General features: G+C 34.7%; 1 protein-coding gene across 5 annotated transcripts in view; it reads right to left on the bottom strand.

The window, feature by feature from the left end:
* CSMD3 (CUB and Sushi multiple domains 3) overlaps positions 1-19,230 on the bottom strand; it is a 1,245,805-nt gene that overhangs the window by 429,239 nt on the left and 797,336 nt on the right. For all 5 annotated transcript variants that reach the window (XM_082720053.1, XM_082720054.1, XM_082720055.1 and 2 more), the window contains 3 exons: positions 13,739-13,921; positions 9,618-9,944; positions 6,472-6,666 (listed from right to left, as the gene is read on the bottom strand). In XM_082720053.1, the coding sequence (XP_082576179.1) occupies positions 6,472-6,666; positions 9,618-9,944; positions 13,739-13,921 (705 nt within the window). The remainder of the gene's footprint in view (positions 1-6,471; positions 6,667-9,617; positions 9,945-13,738; positions 13,922-19,230) is intronic.

Raw genomic sequence — 19,230 nt, 5'->3', positions numbered from 1 at the left:
GCTTAGTGATGATAGGACTGTGACTGTAAGCATGAGGGAGAGAGATGATGATGGTGGGGATGATGATTTTTACATGTAGCCATTCCCTTCAATGGGAGGATGGGGGAAGAGATGGCTTAGAAAGGTATTTGGGAAGCTTTCTATTTACTGTACTTCATAAAATTTTCATGTCTTAACTCTTAAAAAAAAAAAAAAAAGCAAACATCTCTCTTATTTATTGATGCTTCCTGAATAACTTGCATAGTTCCTGAGTCCACCTGAATCCAATCATACCACACAACTGAACCCTATGAGCAGCTAAATTATTAGAAATAAAAAAATGTAGTGCCAAAAGGTGAAAAAGAATCAGACACAAGCACAATACCAATGAGAAGACAAAAGGACATTATAGACACTAGTCTAGATTGAAATGACAATCTGGGGAGAGTGCTTTATTCACGGAATAGGATGTTCCAGCTTCTTTAGGTGCTAGAGGATTGGACTTGAATAATGTTACACAGATTCACAAAAAAGAAGGAACTCAAAACATGGTATAGCTATCTGGAAAGTGGTTCTTGGGTAAGTCCAAATTTCCTGTGACACTGGAATCCTTTCTCAAAATGGAGAGGTTGATATATATCTTCTGACCTGCTCCATTGGCCTGGCACACTCCCCAAGTGATTGATTGCTACTGTTGGATTTCAAATTAAAGGGACCTTAGTAATCACTAGTTCAAGCCATTTTCCTCTTGGAAAATGTTCTTTTCTAGGGGGAATGAAGGAATTGTGAGGGCCAATGGGAATAATGTCATCAGTTGTCAATGACATCATTCTTGTATTATTTATTATTATTATTGATATTAAATAGAGAAATATTTACTTGTAATCATGTCTCTATGAAAAGTGAGAAATCACACCTTGCCCTTAGGAGGGCAGTTTGTCCTATGTAGCCCTCTAATTTGCTTCTGTTATTGTATTGCTCTTGTAAGCATTTGAAGTTATGACTCCTGATCTATAGCAAAGGGCATTAGGTAATATTTGTGGACACAGATCCATCAAAACCACCATCTCAACATTTTGGAGCTGGCATTTGGACCAGCAGAATATGGTGGCCACAGACCAGGGAGTTTCCCAAAGCCCAATAAGGAAACCTCTCTGATTCAAATATTATACCTTGAATTTTGTCTTCTATATAGCAGAATATTCAGAATGTTCACAAGGAACATTCCAGAAACTAGAAATGTTCTGGGATTTTACTGAGAAAATGGATTCTAGGATTTGAGTTTTAGGGATGGCTCCAGTTTGCATTGCTTTGTACAGTGAAGGAAATCTAGTCGCACAGTACCCCCTTGAGACAAAGAATGAAGGCAAAGCAACATCGGACCCATATTTCAGAAGATACTTTCATGCATCCAGGTGAATAGAGAAATAAATCCAAACACAGTAATGTTGAGCTCCTTTTCCCCCTTTTCCAAATTTATAAGCACCTAGGCTGGTAGAAAGAAAGGACTTTGAAGGAAACAGAGTCAGCCTCACAGTGCCCTCAGTGGCTCCTGAGAGAAATTCTGATCATGTTAGGAGAAAGAGAGAGAGTATGGAAAGAAGAAAATCCAAGAGAAAATATTCTGAAAAGAAAACTGCACTTCCTGAGGGTTGAATTCAGTGAGGAGGCTCACAGGTACCCAACAGGGGTTTGGGCTATGTGGAAAAATAAATGAATGTGAGGCCAAGAGGGGTCTTAAGGGGACCACAGGGCAAAAGAGGGTGAGTGTTTATGCAGCTATTACGAGTGGGAAACTGATGGAGACAGAGAAAGAGGATTTTTAGGAAGCTTTCATGGCACATCATGAAAATCCCTATGTCAGACCATTAAAGTAGACCTATGATAACCATCTACACTATTCATGGCTGTAGGATATATCTTTGAAGGAGACACCATGCAGAGACTGGCCCTACATACAGCCAGTTATATTCAGGTGACAGTCTAAGTGTAAGTGAAGAAGTCATTGATTGTCACTAAATTGAGTTAGGGGAACAGTTTGTGGAATTCAAAGTGAATGATTTCAATGCTGATTATAGTAATTATAGTAGTTTGCTTTCCATTAGCAAAACTGAGAGACTGCAAGGCTTTCGATTGTCTCTAATCTTTCTTCCTCATGGGTAAATTTGATCAACCCATTCTAGAGAAAGAGGTTCAAATTTTCACAAAGATAGCCTAAATCTATCCTTAGTTAATGCATCAGTGGTGAACTTCAGGTCAGTGAATAAAATGTATAACCCAATTCTGTTCAACAATTGCATTTAAGCTACCTGAAATGAATCCAAGCTCAGCTCTGGGATCATAGAACTGCAACAAATTATGATCTCATTTCTCCCTTTCCTCTCACCAATCCTTATTTAAGGACCAAGACTGATAAAACATTTCCTTTCATTTTTTTCTTCAAAGATTTTCCACAGTTTTAGGGTTGAAGACTGGTTGATGTGGGTGAATTACTAATTTGTCAATATACCTAACCTTCTAAACAACTGAAGTAGATGGGGGTGGGGTGTGGAGGGAGAGGAAAATCTTTAAAGAGGTTAAAGCTTTGTGTTTTGTTATGGAAACACTTTATACTGACTTCCTTTGCTCTATAAATCCTGATTGAAACAAGCAACTACCACTTTCTAATTTTAACACAGCAATCCATACATCTGAGTAACTTTTAACAATGCATTTAATTTGGTAAGGTTTTATGTTAATGGACTAAAATAGAAATAGTTATCTGTATTAATCAGAACATATGCATGTATGTATTTTATCCATATCAAATATTTAATATAATGATAAAAAAATTAGCTAAAACATGAAGCCTAAATTGTAGGCTGTGATAGTGCCCTAAAAGAGAAATTTCAATAAATAATAAGCAAAACTTTTCTATCAAAGTATGGAAGTCTAAAGGATGAAGAAGACAGGCAGAGAGGGCTTTCAGACATAGGTTTTTGTGTGTGTCAGTGGGAATGGCTGTTGGCAGCTTGGGGAATGGTGGAGGGAGAAGGGTGTTTAAAAACAGATCAACTGTAAGGGCCTATTTAGCCAAAGGGGCTTTATCCTGGTTGAACAGTCATTTTGTTGTTTATGCAGTAAAACTTAAACCGCTCCCCCAACGCCCACCCAACCTCCAGGGGACTTACTTAATAGCAACTCCAGGAAACCAGTTCCAGGTAACAAAGCCCAAATACAAGGGCAGGTCAGGCCAGGTGGAGACATCCAATCAGTGGGGCACACATACTGTCTCCCTAACTACCAAGGAGTGTGGGTCCCGCCTTTTGGGGGCCTTTTGGGTGCCAATTCTGACCAAGGTGATAGGCTAGTTCAAATATCTACTATAGGGTAAATTGTGATTCAGTTGGTAACTTGTGCATGACCTAGCATGACTGTGCAGCTTTCTCTGTGTGTTGTAATCTCACTGGCCACCTCTGTGAGCCTGTGTGGCCAGGCTCAACCACATGGCCCTTGCCCTTTAAAAGGTAGTCCATAAGGTAGGGAGGGGTCACCCTCTCTGTAAGAGGCGGCCCCATCTGGTGGATTTGATTCTCAATGCTTGGCGCAAAATGAAGCTTTGCTTGACCTTTGCTTTGTATCAGTCTTGCTCCTTTGATTATGGACCCATCACAACAACCCCAAAAGAACACATTAGTGAAGAAGAAGCAGCAGCTTTCCTCAGCTAGTCTCAGGCTTTTGTTGTTTATGTCTAAGTAGAACTGAGGCAAAACTAAAACAAAAGAAACCCTTACAAACCTTACTTAGAGTCTCGGAAATTAAACTCGCCAGAGTGAGTTATATAGGAGTTGACAATGGTCTGCTTTATTGGATGGAAACTGCCTTGCAACATGGCCTGGGAAGTGACAGGTGACCTGACAAGCCCCACTCTAAGATGGCTTCCAGCCCACTCCGATTCTGCCTTCCCTGTCTCAAACCTTATCCTTAGCTAAGGACCCAGTTCCCACATTGGGGTTAGATCCAGAAACTGGCAGGTGAGCCAAGTATATGTAACTTCACTCACACATCCAGAAAGAAAAAAAGAAAAAAAAAAAAGAAAAAGAAAGAAAAAGAAATCTTTTCCTTTAGAAACTTCACAAAGCTCTCTTTAAGATCCCTTCAGAGCTAAATCAACAAAATGATTTGTTGATGTCCAGTTTATTTTCACCTCCTCATTCAGCTAGGAAACAAGCTGCTTCTAAACCAACACCCAAATTAGGCAGGGGAGGATCCAACCAGATTCAACAATTCCTCAGAAAAGGTCTCTGCATCTGTCCATGGGACTGTATACAACTCCCAGGGGAGAGGCGGGAGCATGTCACTTCTCAGCTGGAATGACTTTCTGCTGGTCACAGGATAATTTTAATCCATTTAACATCATTTACAAAGCATGCCATGCTCTGTGCCCCTCTGATTATTCATCGAACCCCTGACCCTCTATCCTCCACTCCAGCACATCAAACCAGTAACCTTTCCTCTGCCTGAAACAAAATTTCTCCCATCTCCTACTTTCTTTCAAATACTAATGTAGGCTTTCCTGACTGACTCCCCAAATTCGGGTCAGGAACTATGATTAAAAAAATTAGTGAGCTCAGGGGCAAAGTATAATGGGGAAAAAAAATGAACATTACTTTACATTTTTTTTATTTCTGCCTTTACTGTGCAATTCTATTATTATTATTATTTTAACATAATAGCACAGTCATAACTATGGCCAGGGTAGCCCATAACATTTGGGGTTTGGGAAAAAAACCCATGAAGTCATCTAGTTCAGCCCCCTGATACAACAAATGAGAAAGTGATTAGTAGAGGAGGGAAGTGCTAATTGAAGGGGATAATAGGAAAACGTAATTGCATGGTCTGGGTTAGTTCATTACAGGACATTCTGAAAATGTTCAACTCAATGAATGGCAGCATTTATAGGTAATGGCTATATTAGTCAAAGAAGTCTGTTATATTTCTGAAAATTATATATTAAATATTCTCTATTTATCACCTAGAAATTGAAAAAAAAAAAAGACAAAAAAAGTTTCCATTAAGAGTTTGGACACAGGTAAAAAGAAAAATTGGGAAAGCAAGAAAAAGAAGAAACTATTTAAAAATCATCACCTAATTATTGCATGGTGATCTATTAAAGGGTTTCATGGCTCTGGTTCATCTATCTATTCCTTAGTAAAAGTTCTTCCATATCTCTCTAAATAAAAAAACATATGTAGTCTTAGGTACTGCTGTGGAAGGAGAAAAGCACAATACAGAAAGTTAATTCTTATTGTAACAATTTTTTTTTAATTTTATTAATTTGAGAGAGAGAGGGTTAGAGTGAGCATGAGAGAGAGAAAGGGAGAGAGAAAGAGAGACAGAGAGAAAGAATTCACACCAGCAGAAGAGAAGCAGTGGGAGAAGCTGGCTCCCTGGTGATTAGGGAGCCCAACTTGGGGCTCAATCCCAGGACTCTGGGATCATGACCTGAGCTGAAGGCATAAGTTTAACTGAGCCACCCAGGCACCCCATATTGTGACAATTCTAAATTGAAGCTCCACACCCCATACACACATTCCTAAAGATTCTAAATTGAAACACTATACTTGATAATTTTATTTTTAAGTAGGATCATCTTTTCTTTTCCAATATAATTTGTGACTTTATAGGAGTGTCTATATTCAAAGATATAAACTTTTAAACATTGCATACACACATACTGCACAAACACATACACACATTACATACATGTATATATTGCCCTGAACTTTCTTAACTATATCTTATTGAACAAATCAAAACTGAAGAAAAGTGTTTAGCAAACTATGCCCACAAAAATTATACATTTTAAATAATGGTTGCTCTAGAATAAATTTATTTATTTCAATTAATCATTGTTAACACATTTTTTTTAAAGATTTATTTATTTGAGAGACAGAGAGCGAGCAAGTGAGTGCTGGAGGAAGGGGCAGAGAGAGAGAGAGAATCTCAGACAAACTTCCCACTGAATAAGGAGCCTGGCCCGGGCTTGATCTCACAACCCTGAGATCGTGACCTGAGCTGAAACCAAGAGTTGCACACTCAACCGACTGAGCCACCCAGGTGCCCTGTTATTAACACATTTTTGAAAACTAAATGTTTAAACTGTGAATAGTTAAAATCCCATGAAAGAGGATGACTAGAAACTATACGGCATACTAAACTATAACTCTATAAGGAGAATATCTACATACAACCACAATTTACCATTTATTAAAGTATATCTTTTGGTAAGAGTTCCTTTCTTAAAAGGGGACTTCTAAAAATATTTCTAAAAATTTATTTTAACATGAAACACTAAGTGTAATTTGCTTCACTAAATATGCCTAATGTACATTATTAAATAATATTTTATCATAAGGATTACTATAGTCCTGGTAAATGGTGCATTCCCTGTGATGGGTTCTAGTGCACAATTATGATGGGGTTATAATTTTCCCTGGCCATTTCACTTACCTCCACATCTTGGAATGGGTCCACTCCACATTACTTTTCCATCCATAAGTATACACGTAATTGTTTCTGTTCCCTGGGTTTTAATAAATCCTTCTTCACAAATAACTGAAATTGAACTTCCTAATTGAAAGTTGTCCCCAAACCGCCGTGCATTGATTGGTATTCCTGGATCAGGACACTCGTTATGTCCAAATGCTTGAGAAGAGCAAACAAACAGAAACACACAAACAGGCAGTATGAGACGAACCCTTATATATTTGCATTGAGAAAAACTGATTTTGAGAAAAGTTATGCTTATTTCTAGAACAGCCTTTATTTATTAAAAAAAAAAAAAAAAGAAGAAGAATTGGTGGCTCTCCTTTGACCCTACCTGTTTGCCTATGGTGTAAATAGGTGTGACTTTTAAAATATGAATTATACTCTAGATTACACTTCAAAATAGAACTGCTTCTGCCTATTTCTGGAGATCATTAGGCTTTTAGGCTTTGGCTGGGTAAAAATTACCACTATAAACCAGTCAGAATTCCAATTATTCTGAATACAGAGCAGGTTGACTACATCTCTTTGCAAGCTTTTCTTATGATTCAGTCTTTTGAATGGAGAGACAGTCTTGTGAAGTTATAGTGAAAAGTTTCAAACTGGTATGAAAGTCTTAAAATTTCTTTATAATTTTCCATTTGTCATCTATTTTCTGCCATCTAGAAAAAGGGAAGGGAGCTAAGTCTTGCAATTACCATGTTTGAGGCAGTGAAAGAAGCTTTGGAAAAGTTATAATCTAATTTAACATTTACAGCTCTAAAGAGTAATATGAGATTCATAAAAAGATAAGTAGCTGGCCTCAGGTCATAGAGATAGGATTGAAATGTATCCCTCACTCTGACTTCTAATTTTTTCTCAACAACACTGTATCTTGGGTTTTCATCTCAGGTCTCAAAAGAACGTGAGTTCTTGAATTCAGGGCCACTTTATTTTATTTTGTGTCTGCCAGGATATATTTAGCCAATCTTTAGCAAGTAGCAGAAGTATAGGGACGATGTGCAAATTTTAATCTTTCAAAATTATAGATTACATGAGTCCTCCAAATTGTTCTCTTTATTCATCTGGATGACCAAGTATGTACCATAAATATTTAAATTATTATGAGATAAATGAAAGAACATTTAAATAGCAAAGTCTGAATGTGTACAACATAGTTACGAGGTATTTACAATTATTTCTATATTCATGCTACATAAGTACAGGAAGTAATTTTAAAGTCTCTCACTAATCATCCCTTTGATATTATTCATAAATTATATAAGCTTTATTATTCATTCTCCTCATTTTTAAGTTAAACAGTACAAAAGAACATTAAAGTAACTTCTAAAATATACAAAATATATTTTGTAGGTATACTGTTTTTTTTTTCTAATTATTATTTTTTTGTGTGTGCCAAAAACCTCAATTGATTAAGCCTTGTTGTTCCTAATATAATGCCTGGTAGGTATTTATTTCAGAAAAATATAATTTCAGTAGAAAACATTAAATATAAGAATTTGCATATGATGGATTATATTATTTACTGAGAAACAGAACAAGAAACAAGGAGGCATATTTCCATAATATCCTGAAGGTACCATAAACATTAAAGTTAAAAATTATATGTGTTTAAGATAAAATGAAAATTTAGATGGATAAGTGCATATATATGTGTATATATGCATACTTTTATACATATAAATGAAGTATTGTTTAAAGGACTTTCAGATGAAGCAACTATTTTATACAACAGTCTGTATGACACATGTCACAGCTAATTTAACTTTAATGATGTGCAATTACATGTTGACAACTTCACCACCAGTGACACTTTGAAAAGGCAGTAATTGCTTTTTGTTACTAATAACCAAAGCTCAGCACTGAATGAGTGGGGGTGGAGGTTAGAGATGTCATTTTTTTTTTTTTAAGCAGGAAACTATAATCCTATTGTTATATGACACGAATATTAACTCATCAAGTTGGTCAATATCTGACAGTGTGGTAGCATCAAGGAAGAAAAAAACAGAGAGTCACTAGTATTCATTCTATGGCTTTAGAAACATTTGCAAACAGAAGCATTAATATGTAAGGGTGTAAATACACTAAGATGTTTTCTCCTTCATGTGATTCTTTTTTTTTTTTTTTGCTATATTCAAACCATTTTTTTTTTTTTCAGAAAAATACAAAGAATATGAGTGATAGGTAAGAGTTATTTAACTCTTATCTGGATAAGGTTATTTAACGTAAAGAAATCTCAAAAGGAAGCAATATAATAAACACAATTAAATAAGATGTTAAGGTGATAGTTCAAAAGGCAACTAAACAAATGACAGCTAATGCTTATTGAGCATTTACTAGGTATCAAATATTTTATGCTAACTTATGCACCATCTAATAGATTCCTTACAAAAGCCTAAATATAGTTTTACTGACAGGAACACTGAGGCTCATTTATTAAACCTAAGAATGGAGCAGAGCCAAGATTTGAAGTTGCATAGGTTCACTGTAGAGATGACACACTTAATCTCTAAGGTACTTCTCTCTGGTAGTGGCCTTGCTAAATCAGCTCAGTGGTCTGCTGCCCCTAAGTTAATGACTGCCTGCTCTGTAATGTTTCTGCAGCCTTACAGTTTTTTTCTTTGGAATTATAATTCTGTTCTGTCACTATTTGTTTATAGGTTTCCCATGTGTTTATAAATATTTTGGTTTTTATTTTATTTTTTAAGATTTTATTTTTAAGTAATCTCTACATCCAACATGGAGCTTGAAACTGCAACCCCAAGATCAAGAGTCCTGTGCCCCCCTGACAGAGCTAGCCAGGTGCCCCAGTTTATGAATATTTTGAAAGAAAGATTTCTCTCATCTATATGTTTGCATACCAATAATGGAGCAAAGCATATGATATATAGTAGGTTTCCTTAATATCGGGCTTCTCACAAACAGAGAAATGACACAACTGGGAGTAAAATATGGTTGGAAATCAAGAACTAAATGACTCCCTGGCACAATTTTATACATATATACGATTTGTTCAAGTTTCCTGTTCTGTGGAGGAAGAGAGCTGGTTTATGTGATTCCTTTCTAGCTCTACATTGTAGAAATATGTTTTACGGAACAAATAAACTTACTGTTGTAAGTGATGTTAAAGCCACGTCCCGACATTGAATGGTCCGCTTGAAATTCCAATCGCAGTATATGACTATTACTGGTAAGATGGGAAGGCACCTCAGCCCCAGTAAAGGTTCCAAGAATTGGGGAGTCGGGAGAGTCACCATCTTTAACAGCAAGGAAGTCAAACTGAGATTCCAGATCAAAGTCATTAAAAGAAAGATGAATCCGGCTCCCTGGATCAGAGATTATTGTCCAGATGCAGTTTAAATTATTTCCATACCCTTCTGGGTAATCAGGAGAAAGCACTGTTCCCATTGGTGCAGTAAAGTTAGACAGACAAGGAACTGTTAAAATAAGATTGTAAAATACAACAAATTTTCAAAAGTAATATTCTACCTTATTTTGCCATATCCTTATTAAACTTTATCCTTATGTACTTATTATATTTTATTCTTATTATACATTATTTTGCCACAACTATGGTAATCAATCAGCAGGTTGAAAAATAATATTAAAAAATGTAAATTATAAAACAGAAAAAAATGTTACCATATTCACATATTAAAAGAGGCAAATTGTTACTTTGGGTGACTGTATGCTTAAATATGCAAGAAAATGTCATGGGAGTAATAAAGGCAATTTATTTTGACATTTATCATATTTGTGTTGGCGTTCTATACAAAGTTTTTGTTTCTGTGCTTAAGAAAGAAAATTGGTAAAATATTTAGAGATTTTCATATAAAGCAAGAATCCTCAGGAAATGATTGAAGACAAAAAATATTATGCGGATATTAATAGAACTAGGATGTTGTAGCCCAGACAAAACTTGGAGAGAGGTTGGTGATTAGGCGAGGTTCATTCCTGCCATGGCTCTCAGAGTTTAAAACACAGATAAGAAGACAAATTAGCTTTTATAGCTATCACCACTAGTTGTTAACACTAGAAAGACAAACTTTCACATCTTACTAAGATGAAGTCTCTCCCTGCCCCTGCTGGACACCTCCCCTCAGTTTTCTTTTAGCTTTTAAAAACATCTGAGCTAAAGGATCAACAGAACATTTAGGAAGTAGAAAAAGGGTAAAAAACAAAGGTCTCTAGTTACAGAAATATAAAGACAAAATGTAACCATACCTATATATATGTGTGTAAAATATGTAACATATGTAAAAGAATGATAGGAATTATATATATACATATATATATAATCAGTTGTTTATTACTATATATGTATAATTTTTTATCATTTTAAATGTAATTTCTAACCTAAGCTTGCTTCTTCTGTATGGAATGATGCTAGGAGTTAACACCAGGTCTTGGAAACTGATAGCCATTGGGCTGCATCCAGACTGCAAATGTGTCTGGTATGATTTTTGCTTGTGCCTGTACAAAAATTTGAAATCACATTTTAAAATCGTCCTACTTCACATTTGAGGGGAAAAAGTCAGGAATTCTAGCTTCTTTGAAAAAGTTAATGCACTCCAGATCCCCACCACTTCCATCATGGGTGCATACCTACCTAGTCCTATTCCTTTCACACCTTTACCTGCCTGCATCCTGGAATCATTTGATTCTACTGCCCTTGACTTAAAGACAGGGTCCGCAAACCTTCTGTAAAGGAACCGATGGTAAATGCTTTGGCTTTACAAACCACATCGTCTCTTTTGCAGCTACTTAACACTGCCGCAGTAGCAGGATATCAGCCATGTGCAATAGGTAAATGAAAACACACAGTTATGTTCCAATAAAACTTTACCAAATTAGGCTTCAGGCTACATTTGTCCCAAAGACCTTATTTTGTTAATCTCTGATCTAAATGATCTCTATTCTAAACCCTTTGTTATATTAGACACAGTTTTTAATGACACTTCCTTTGATCCAGGGTTATATTTCTGTGAGTATCACACTAATTTCATGGCAGCAACTTAATATGATACTTTGAAGGCCACTTAAGCACTTTTCTTTTAAAAAATTCTCACATCAATTCTACTTTTTTTTTTTTTTTAAACCTAGCAGCATGTCAACACATTCCTAAAGAATGTGTGTCCCCAGATAAATTATGTTAGGATTTTTATTGAACTTTCAAAGCAATATTCATATAATTCACATTTATTATAATGCAATAATATAATGTGTTCTTATTCAGGAATATGGCATCTACCTATGTTTTTCTCATAAAATATTATTTTCTGAATAAGTGTGTAATTTTCTATAGGTTATATGGGTTTATGCAAGAATTATTTCCACATATTTTACAATTTTACTTTTCTGAATAAATTAGCTTTCCATTACATTTTCAAATTAGCTATTGGTGTATAGAAAACTATTAATTGCTACGTATTTATCATATAGCAAGTTGCAGGGCCTACTTACTTTTAAAATAGTAAAAAAAAAAGTGTCTTCCAGATTTTCAGGAGTTTAAATTTGTTTTAGTCAGCATTATTTTAAATATTGTATTAAATGTATTTTAATACCCCTTAAAATGACTTAAAAAATGACTAAAACCAGTTTCCTGGTGGGGGGTATTAAGAAGAGAATGTATTTCATGGAGCACTGGCTGTGATATGTAAACAATGAATCTTGGAACACTGAAAAAATAAAATAAAATTTAAAAAAATAATCTCATTTTTGATGTGGTATATTGTATTAATAGATTCTCCAATAGTACACAAAATTGTCTCCTTGGAAGAACACCTAGAATTAAGGATCTTTAAGTCTTTCGAAGTATTACTACTATATAATGCTAAGAGAATCCAATCAAACTCTCCTAATACATTTTCTTCTCTTACGGTAGAAATTTCACATGCGAAGCATGCGCTCTACCACTGAGCTACATCCCCTGGCTCGGTAGAAACTTCACAAGGTGATCTTGGTCAGGGATGAACACTGGCCCTAAAAGGAGAGGGGTTCTATGCACTCTTCCTCTCCTACATTTTCTAAAGAGCTCCCAAAACATATTTTAATTGGGGTAATTTCTGCCACATTCAAAAAATACTCACGTTGCTAAAACGTGAGATTAGGTATCATGGCAATACGTATCCAGACAGTATCCTGAGAAACAATAGTGCTTACTCGGTATTTGATTCTATTTTTCTCTTTTTAACCATGCAAAAATACCTATTAGAAAATGACCTCTAGTCTCTTTAAAAATTCTGTTACTTTTAAAAATGTGAAATGATTTTAAATTGTTAAATAAGTAACATTTCCAATAAAAGAAAATACATGTTTTGCAGCATATATTGTAACGGAGATGAAATGTAGGTCTTGAAAGAGGCTACTTTAAAAAAAAAAAACAGTTAAATATTGAAGTAAAGTTTGTGCCTTTTAGAGAATGAAAGTTTTCACAAATGAAAAACATTGTAAGTTAGATACAGATGAAATATCTTAAATTTGAAAACCAGAAAATTATTTTTATTTTCATGAGTATTGGCTTTATATGTTACCATTTGTGAATATTCAAAGCCCAGATGCAAAATTTTCAATATTACACCTATAACTGATAAGTTTCATTTGTTTTGTTGGTATTTAACTGAAACTGAAAGTGCATCAATAGATAATATAAATTATATTTTTGTTGTAGTTAAATTGCAATGTTTTAATGTATTTGAAGAAACATATTCTTTTAATCCAAGCATACTGTATATCATAAACATTAATGAATTTTTCCCTGGGCAATATAAATAAATGGCAGAGAGCATGTATTAATGTGAGCATCTACAAGCAAAAAAATAAGTTAATGCATTATACATAGAATATAAGCTTTAAATATTTTAAGTGCTTTTGATCGAAAATAAGCATATACTATCTTGTTAAAATAAATGAATCTACTAGAATTAGTTCAGATGTATAATTTCTGTAAGAAGTATGTTATCTATAAAGTATAAAATGCCACCAATAAAACATTATAAGAACACATGTAATATATACTTTGCAATTACCAAGTGAACTATGTTAACTTTATTTAAATCTTTAATGAAATTTATAATTTGGCATAAGCATACTTGTTAAAGATAGTATCACAAAGTGCTACTCGTTCAAAAATAATTACACGGTTCCAGTTCTTTGCAATTAATTACAAAAGCAATTATATGCAAGGACAGGGTAACATATGCTATCTGAAAGCAAAGCATTTGGTACTCACAGATACAGATGGGTATGTTTGCAGACCATTGGTTATTCTCTTGACAAACAATGGATTTCTCTCCAATTAATTCAAACCCAAACTGGCATTCGAACCTTAAAACATCACGATTAGAAAATCCATCGCCTTCTCTAATTCCATATAAGGGTGTACCAGGATCACCACAACTTTCTTTTTCAATTTCTGCAAAAATTAGAAGATACAAGTCACCTTCCAGGGGTTTGAGGCACATGCTACCCATATGACCAGTTTGGTAGATGTACACTCTCTATATCGGAGATATTTCAGAACAAAAAAGATGAATATGTTTTCCAACCTTTTTTTTTTCTTTGTGCTACTCTTACAACTATAATTTAATGACATGATCTTTAGAAAACAATAAATGTAGTTCTCTCATTTTGTAGATGGGGAATCTGGGGTGATCAAAACACATGCTAGTGATTGTGTCTAACAGAAAATTTTAATTTTTTGTCTGCACTACACACACACACACACATACACATACACATCTCAGGATTTTCCCCAAACCCCCGAAACGTTTCTTACTTTTGTTATCTGTACATGATACAGTAAATCCTTAGGTCATGACCAGGATATGAGGTACTGTTGCTCGTCTTAATGTTCCTACAGCATTCAGTGAATACCTTTCTTGTAGGATCTGCCAGTCTCCCTGACACTTGCTGGTTGAATTATTTCCCCAACTATACCTGTCAAAAAAAACTTCTTAGGGCAGGAATCAATTCTGCATTCCAAATCACCCAGATATGTTCCTCCAAAAATGTTTCTATATGAGTTAAATTGAAGAAGGTTGAAAAAATTCTCTTAAAAGCACACGAAAGCATTCTTTCAGCTGACATTCAAAGAAACTCCAACTGTCTAGGATCTTCATTGTGAAGCTAAGAATGTCAATAGCAAATTATTGTGGTAGTTGTTTTCATTTTTAAGTCACATGAAATCACATTGATTGTCTTCAAATGATGGAAAAACAATTTAAAAGATAAAACTTTGAGATAAATTTATGGCTTCTATCCTGATATTCCAACAATCACACATTCCTGGTTTTTCTATAATCTACCAGCACCAATTAGAATGGTCTCTCCAGTTGTTTTCCCATGTTTTTATAATTATACATAGGCATATATCATATGAAATATTATAAACATCTATATTTATGTAAATATTAAACTCCTCTCTAAAACTATGTATTATAATACATACATTACATATGCATTATAATTTTATTATAGTATACTGTGACTGTTATTCTATAACTTGCTCTTTTTCTAACCAAACAATAATTTTGTATTTATTTTTGTATATGTGCTGCCGAAGCGAGCACATTGGATTTATTTTTGAACACCTGTGTATTTTTATCAGGTGCTACAGATGGCTATAATGATTCCTTTAATACACTGGATTTAATATTTTATTTCTATCTATCCCAAGAAACTGAGATCAAGACCTGAGCTGAAACAGCACTCAATCTACTACACCACCCAGAAGCCCCTAGACTTGCTGTTTTTAATGTCACTATCATTTAACTAGGTATTGTTACTTATTTATTATCTATTCATTTATTTAAAGCTTGGTGCTTGATAGATTTCTTCTGTCAAATAACTTGTAAATTTCTTTTTACGTGCTGAGAAATTGTTACCATTATTTCCCTTCAAATATTGTTCTTATGTACTTTCATCTTTCTAAAATTCATTTACATTGAATATTGGAATTTGGGGATTTAGCCTTCATGTTGCTCAATCTTTCAAATTCTTATTTTTGAAGTTCTCTGTTCTGCGTTCTTGAAGAAATATATATATATATATGTTAATGTATGTATACATATTCTGATTTACTAATTCACTGTGTATGCTTATCTAATCCCAAATCAACCTAATACTGAAAAATCATGTCATTTTTTGAATATTTAATGATTATTATTACTTTTTATTGTTTCATAACCTCCTACTATTCTTTCATGAATACAATTTCTCCCTTCATTTCTGAGGATATCTAATATACTTATTTAAAATAATTTTCTTATTCCTCTTTCAACCACTCCCTTGGGTATAAGCAGAAGAGTATGAAGAGAGCAGAATAAAAGTTCTAAAGCAGCATGTTTAAAGAGAAAGTGGTAAATTATAATTGTTGTTGATCCTGTGATGAAAGTGTGGGAGGAGGTACTTGAGGAAAGAACAAGACTGCTGGTTTTGAGCAAGCTGTCAAATAACTGTTCTTATCTGTTTGCTTTGCCGCAACTCTGCAGGTCCGGCACTCCCCATCTTCACCTTCACCATCCGCCACCTTCAGGCTTATTTCTTCTAATGTCAGAACCACCTTGTAGTTCTGGGTGTAGACTTTTCCCTCCATTGAGCTGTGGTGCAGTTCACTTTTGTGGTCTTCATTTTGAGTTGGGGAGCCCTCCCTCTTGATAATTGCACTGGACTCTCACTCCATATCTGAGTATCTGGCTCTATAGCTGAAATATTTTCCTCTGAGGTCATCACTGCAGTTTCTCAGAACTGCCGACACTCCTTCCTGGAGGCTTCTAGCCCCGAAACCCGGTGTCTTCCTGCACAGAAGCCATAGCAATAGCCTCCCATGATGACACTGGCTTATGAAATTCTCAGCTTACCTCTATATTCTGTATATATTTTTACACATTTATTTATATAAATTTTTGTTAGGAATCCCCTATAGCCTCATTACAACTGACACTTCTTCTTTCTATTCTTAAGCATCAGTGAATTTTTAAAATATGTTTTCTAAAATCTTTGGGATAGAAGTGAGAGTAAGCGCTTACTCTACTGTTTTGAAGCCAACCATATGTTTTTTTTTTTTTTTTTGTTCCTTGATTTTTGAAAATCAAAGATATATTTTCTTTTTTATTATTATTTAAATTCAGTTAGTCAACACAAAGTACATCATTAGTTTCAGATGTCGTGTTCAACAATTCATCAATGACGTACAATACCCAGTATTCATCACATCTTGTGCCCTCCTTAATGCCCATCACCCAGTTCTGCATCCCCCACCTACTTTCTCTTTAGCAATCCTCAGTTTGTTTCCCATATTTTCAGATCATAATGCTTTGAAACTGGAGCTCAATCATAAGAGGAAATTTGGAAGGAAATAAAACACTTAGAGGTTAAAGAGTATCCTGCTAAAAAATCAATGGGTCAATTAAAGAAAAATTTAAAAAAAGAATTCATGGGAACTAATGAGAATGAAAACACAACTCTTCATAACCTTTCCAATACAGCAAAGGTGGTCCTAAGAGGGAAGTATGTTGCAATAGATGCCTTTCTCAAGAAATAAAGAAGGTCTCAAATACACAAGCTAACCTTACACCTAAAGGAACTAGAGAAAGAACTGCAAATAAAGCCTAAGCCAAGCAGGAGAAGAGAAATTATAACTGGAGCAGAAATCAATGAAATAGTAATCAGAATAACAGTAGAACAGTTCAACGAAACTAGAAGCTGGTTTGTTGAAAGAATTAGTAAAACTGATAAACCCATAGCCAGACTTATCAAAAAGAAAAGAGAAAGGACCTAAATTAATAAAATCATGAATGAAAGAGGAGAGATCATGACCAACCCCAAGGAAATACAACCAACTTTAAGAACGTATTATGAGTGACTATATGCCAACATATTAGGCAATTTGGAAGAAATGGATGGACTTCTAGAGATATATAAGCTATCAAAACTGAAACAGTAAGAAATAGAAGATCTGAACAGACCTATAAACTGCAAGGAAATTGAAGCAGTAATCAAAAGCCTCCCCCTAAACAAGAATCCGGGGCCAGATGGCTTCCCAGGGGAATTCTACCAAACATTTAAAGAACTAACACCTATTCTTCTGAAACTGTTTCAAAAAATAGAAATGAAGGGAAAACTTCCAAACTCATTCTATGAGGCCAGCATTACTTGATCCTAAAACCTGACAAAGACCACACCAAAAGGAATTATAGACCAATAATGCTGATAAAAATGGATGCTAAAATACTCACCAAGATACTAGACAAAAGGATCCAACAGTATATTAAAAAGATTACTCACCACATGGGATTTATTTCTGGACTGCAAGGGTGGTTCAACATTTGCAAATCAATCAATGTGACACATCACATTAATAAAAGAAGGGACAAGAATCATATGATCCTCTTGATGCAGAAAAAGCATTTGACAAAATATAGCATCCTTTCTTGATTAAAACTCTACACAGTATAGGGATATAGGGAACATACCTCAATATCATAAAAGCCATCTATCAAAGATATATTTTCAACAAAGATGTAATTTTGTTGCCACAGTACTCTCATACTGAAATATGTGCAGTAAGTACAATAAATACCTACCTATTATATATCAGTGTCTTTGAATTTTTTTTTGTACCCAAGAGGTGAAACTGATATCTGAACAAATAGTTAATATGCAACAGATGACTATTACAGTAGAAACAGTCACAAACAATAACTAAAAATAGTAGCTATCATTTTTTGAGCATGAAAACTGTATTGGCACTGTGGAAATCTTTTTTCAAGATTAATTATGTAATTTAATCCTCATAACAACTCTGTGATGGAATTAATTGTCATCTTCATTTACAGATGAGAAAGCTGAGAATCAGAAAATGTAAGTATGGTGCTTGCTTCGTCAGCACATATACTAAAATTGGAACTATACAGAGAAGATTAGCATGGCCTCAGTGCAAGGATGACATGCAAATTCATGAAGTGTTCCATTAAAAAAAAAAAAAAAGAAAAAAGAAAAAAGATAAGCATAGCTATAGACTGAATAATTGCCCTCTTCCACCACCCCCCCCATTCATATGTTGAAACCCAATCCCCCATGTGATGGTGTTTGGAAGTAGAGTTTTGTGGAGGTGATTAAGTCATGAGGTTAGAAGCCTCATTATTTATAAGGGATTAGTGCCCTTATAAATGAGGATTTTAAAAGCTCCTTTTCCTCTTTTGCTGTGTGAGGACACAGAGAGAAGACAATCATCTATGGATGAGGAAAAGAGCCTTGATCTTAGACTTTCTAGTCTTTAGACTGAGATAGTTGTTATTAGTCACCTAGCTTATGGTATTTTTGTTGTAACAGCCCAAAGACACTAACTCAGACAATTTCACAAAACTTGTGTATAGCAGAGTCTATGTGCAAAACAAAGTCTTTCTTTCCTCTCTCTTTTTAGTAGGTTCCACAACCAGTGTGGAACTCCCAACCCTGAAACCAAGAGCTGAGCTGAGATCAAGAGCCGGATACTTAACCAATCAAGCCACCCCGTGCCCCACAAAGTCTAAATCAATAAGTTATACTGGAGGAATTTTCATTCTTTAATTTCCCATTTATGAAATATTTGTTTTGTTTCTAATATGTATCAAAATGATACTAAGTATTATGGATATAAAGATAAATAAGTTGTATCCTCTGCTCTTAAATGAGGGCACAAAGGAGGTATAGCTAAGCCCTCTTGGAGTTGGAGGTTGGTAA

The sequence above is a fragment of the Mustela nivalis genome (assembly GCF_964662115.1).
Source record: "Mustela nivalis genome assembly, chromosome: 2".
Classification (NCBI taxonomy): Eukaryota; Metazoa; Chordata; class Mammalia; order Carnivora; family Mustelidae; genus Mustela; species Mustela nivalis.
Note: the sequence above shows the minus strand (reverse complement) of the source record. Positions and strands in the feature narration are given on the sequence as shown.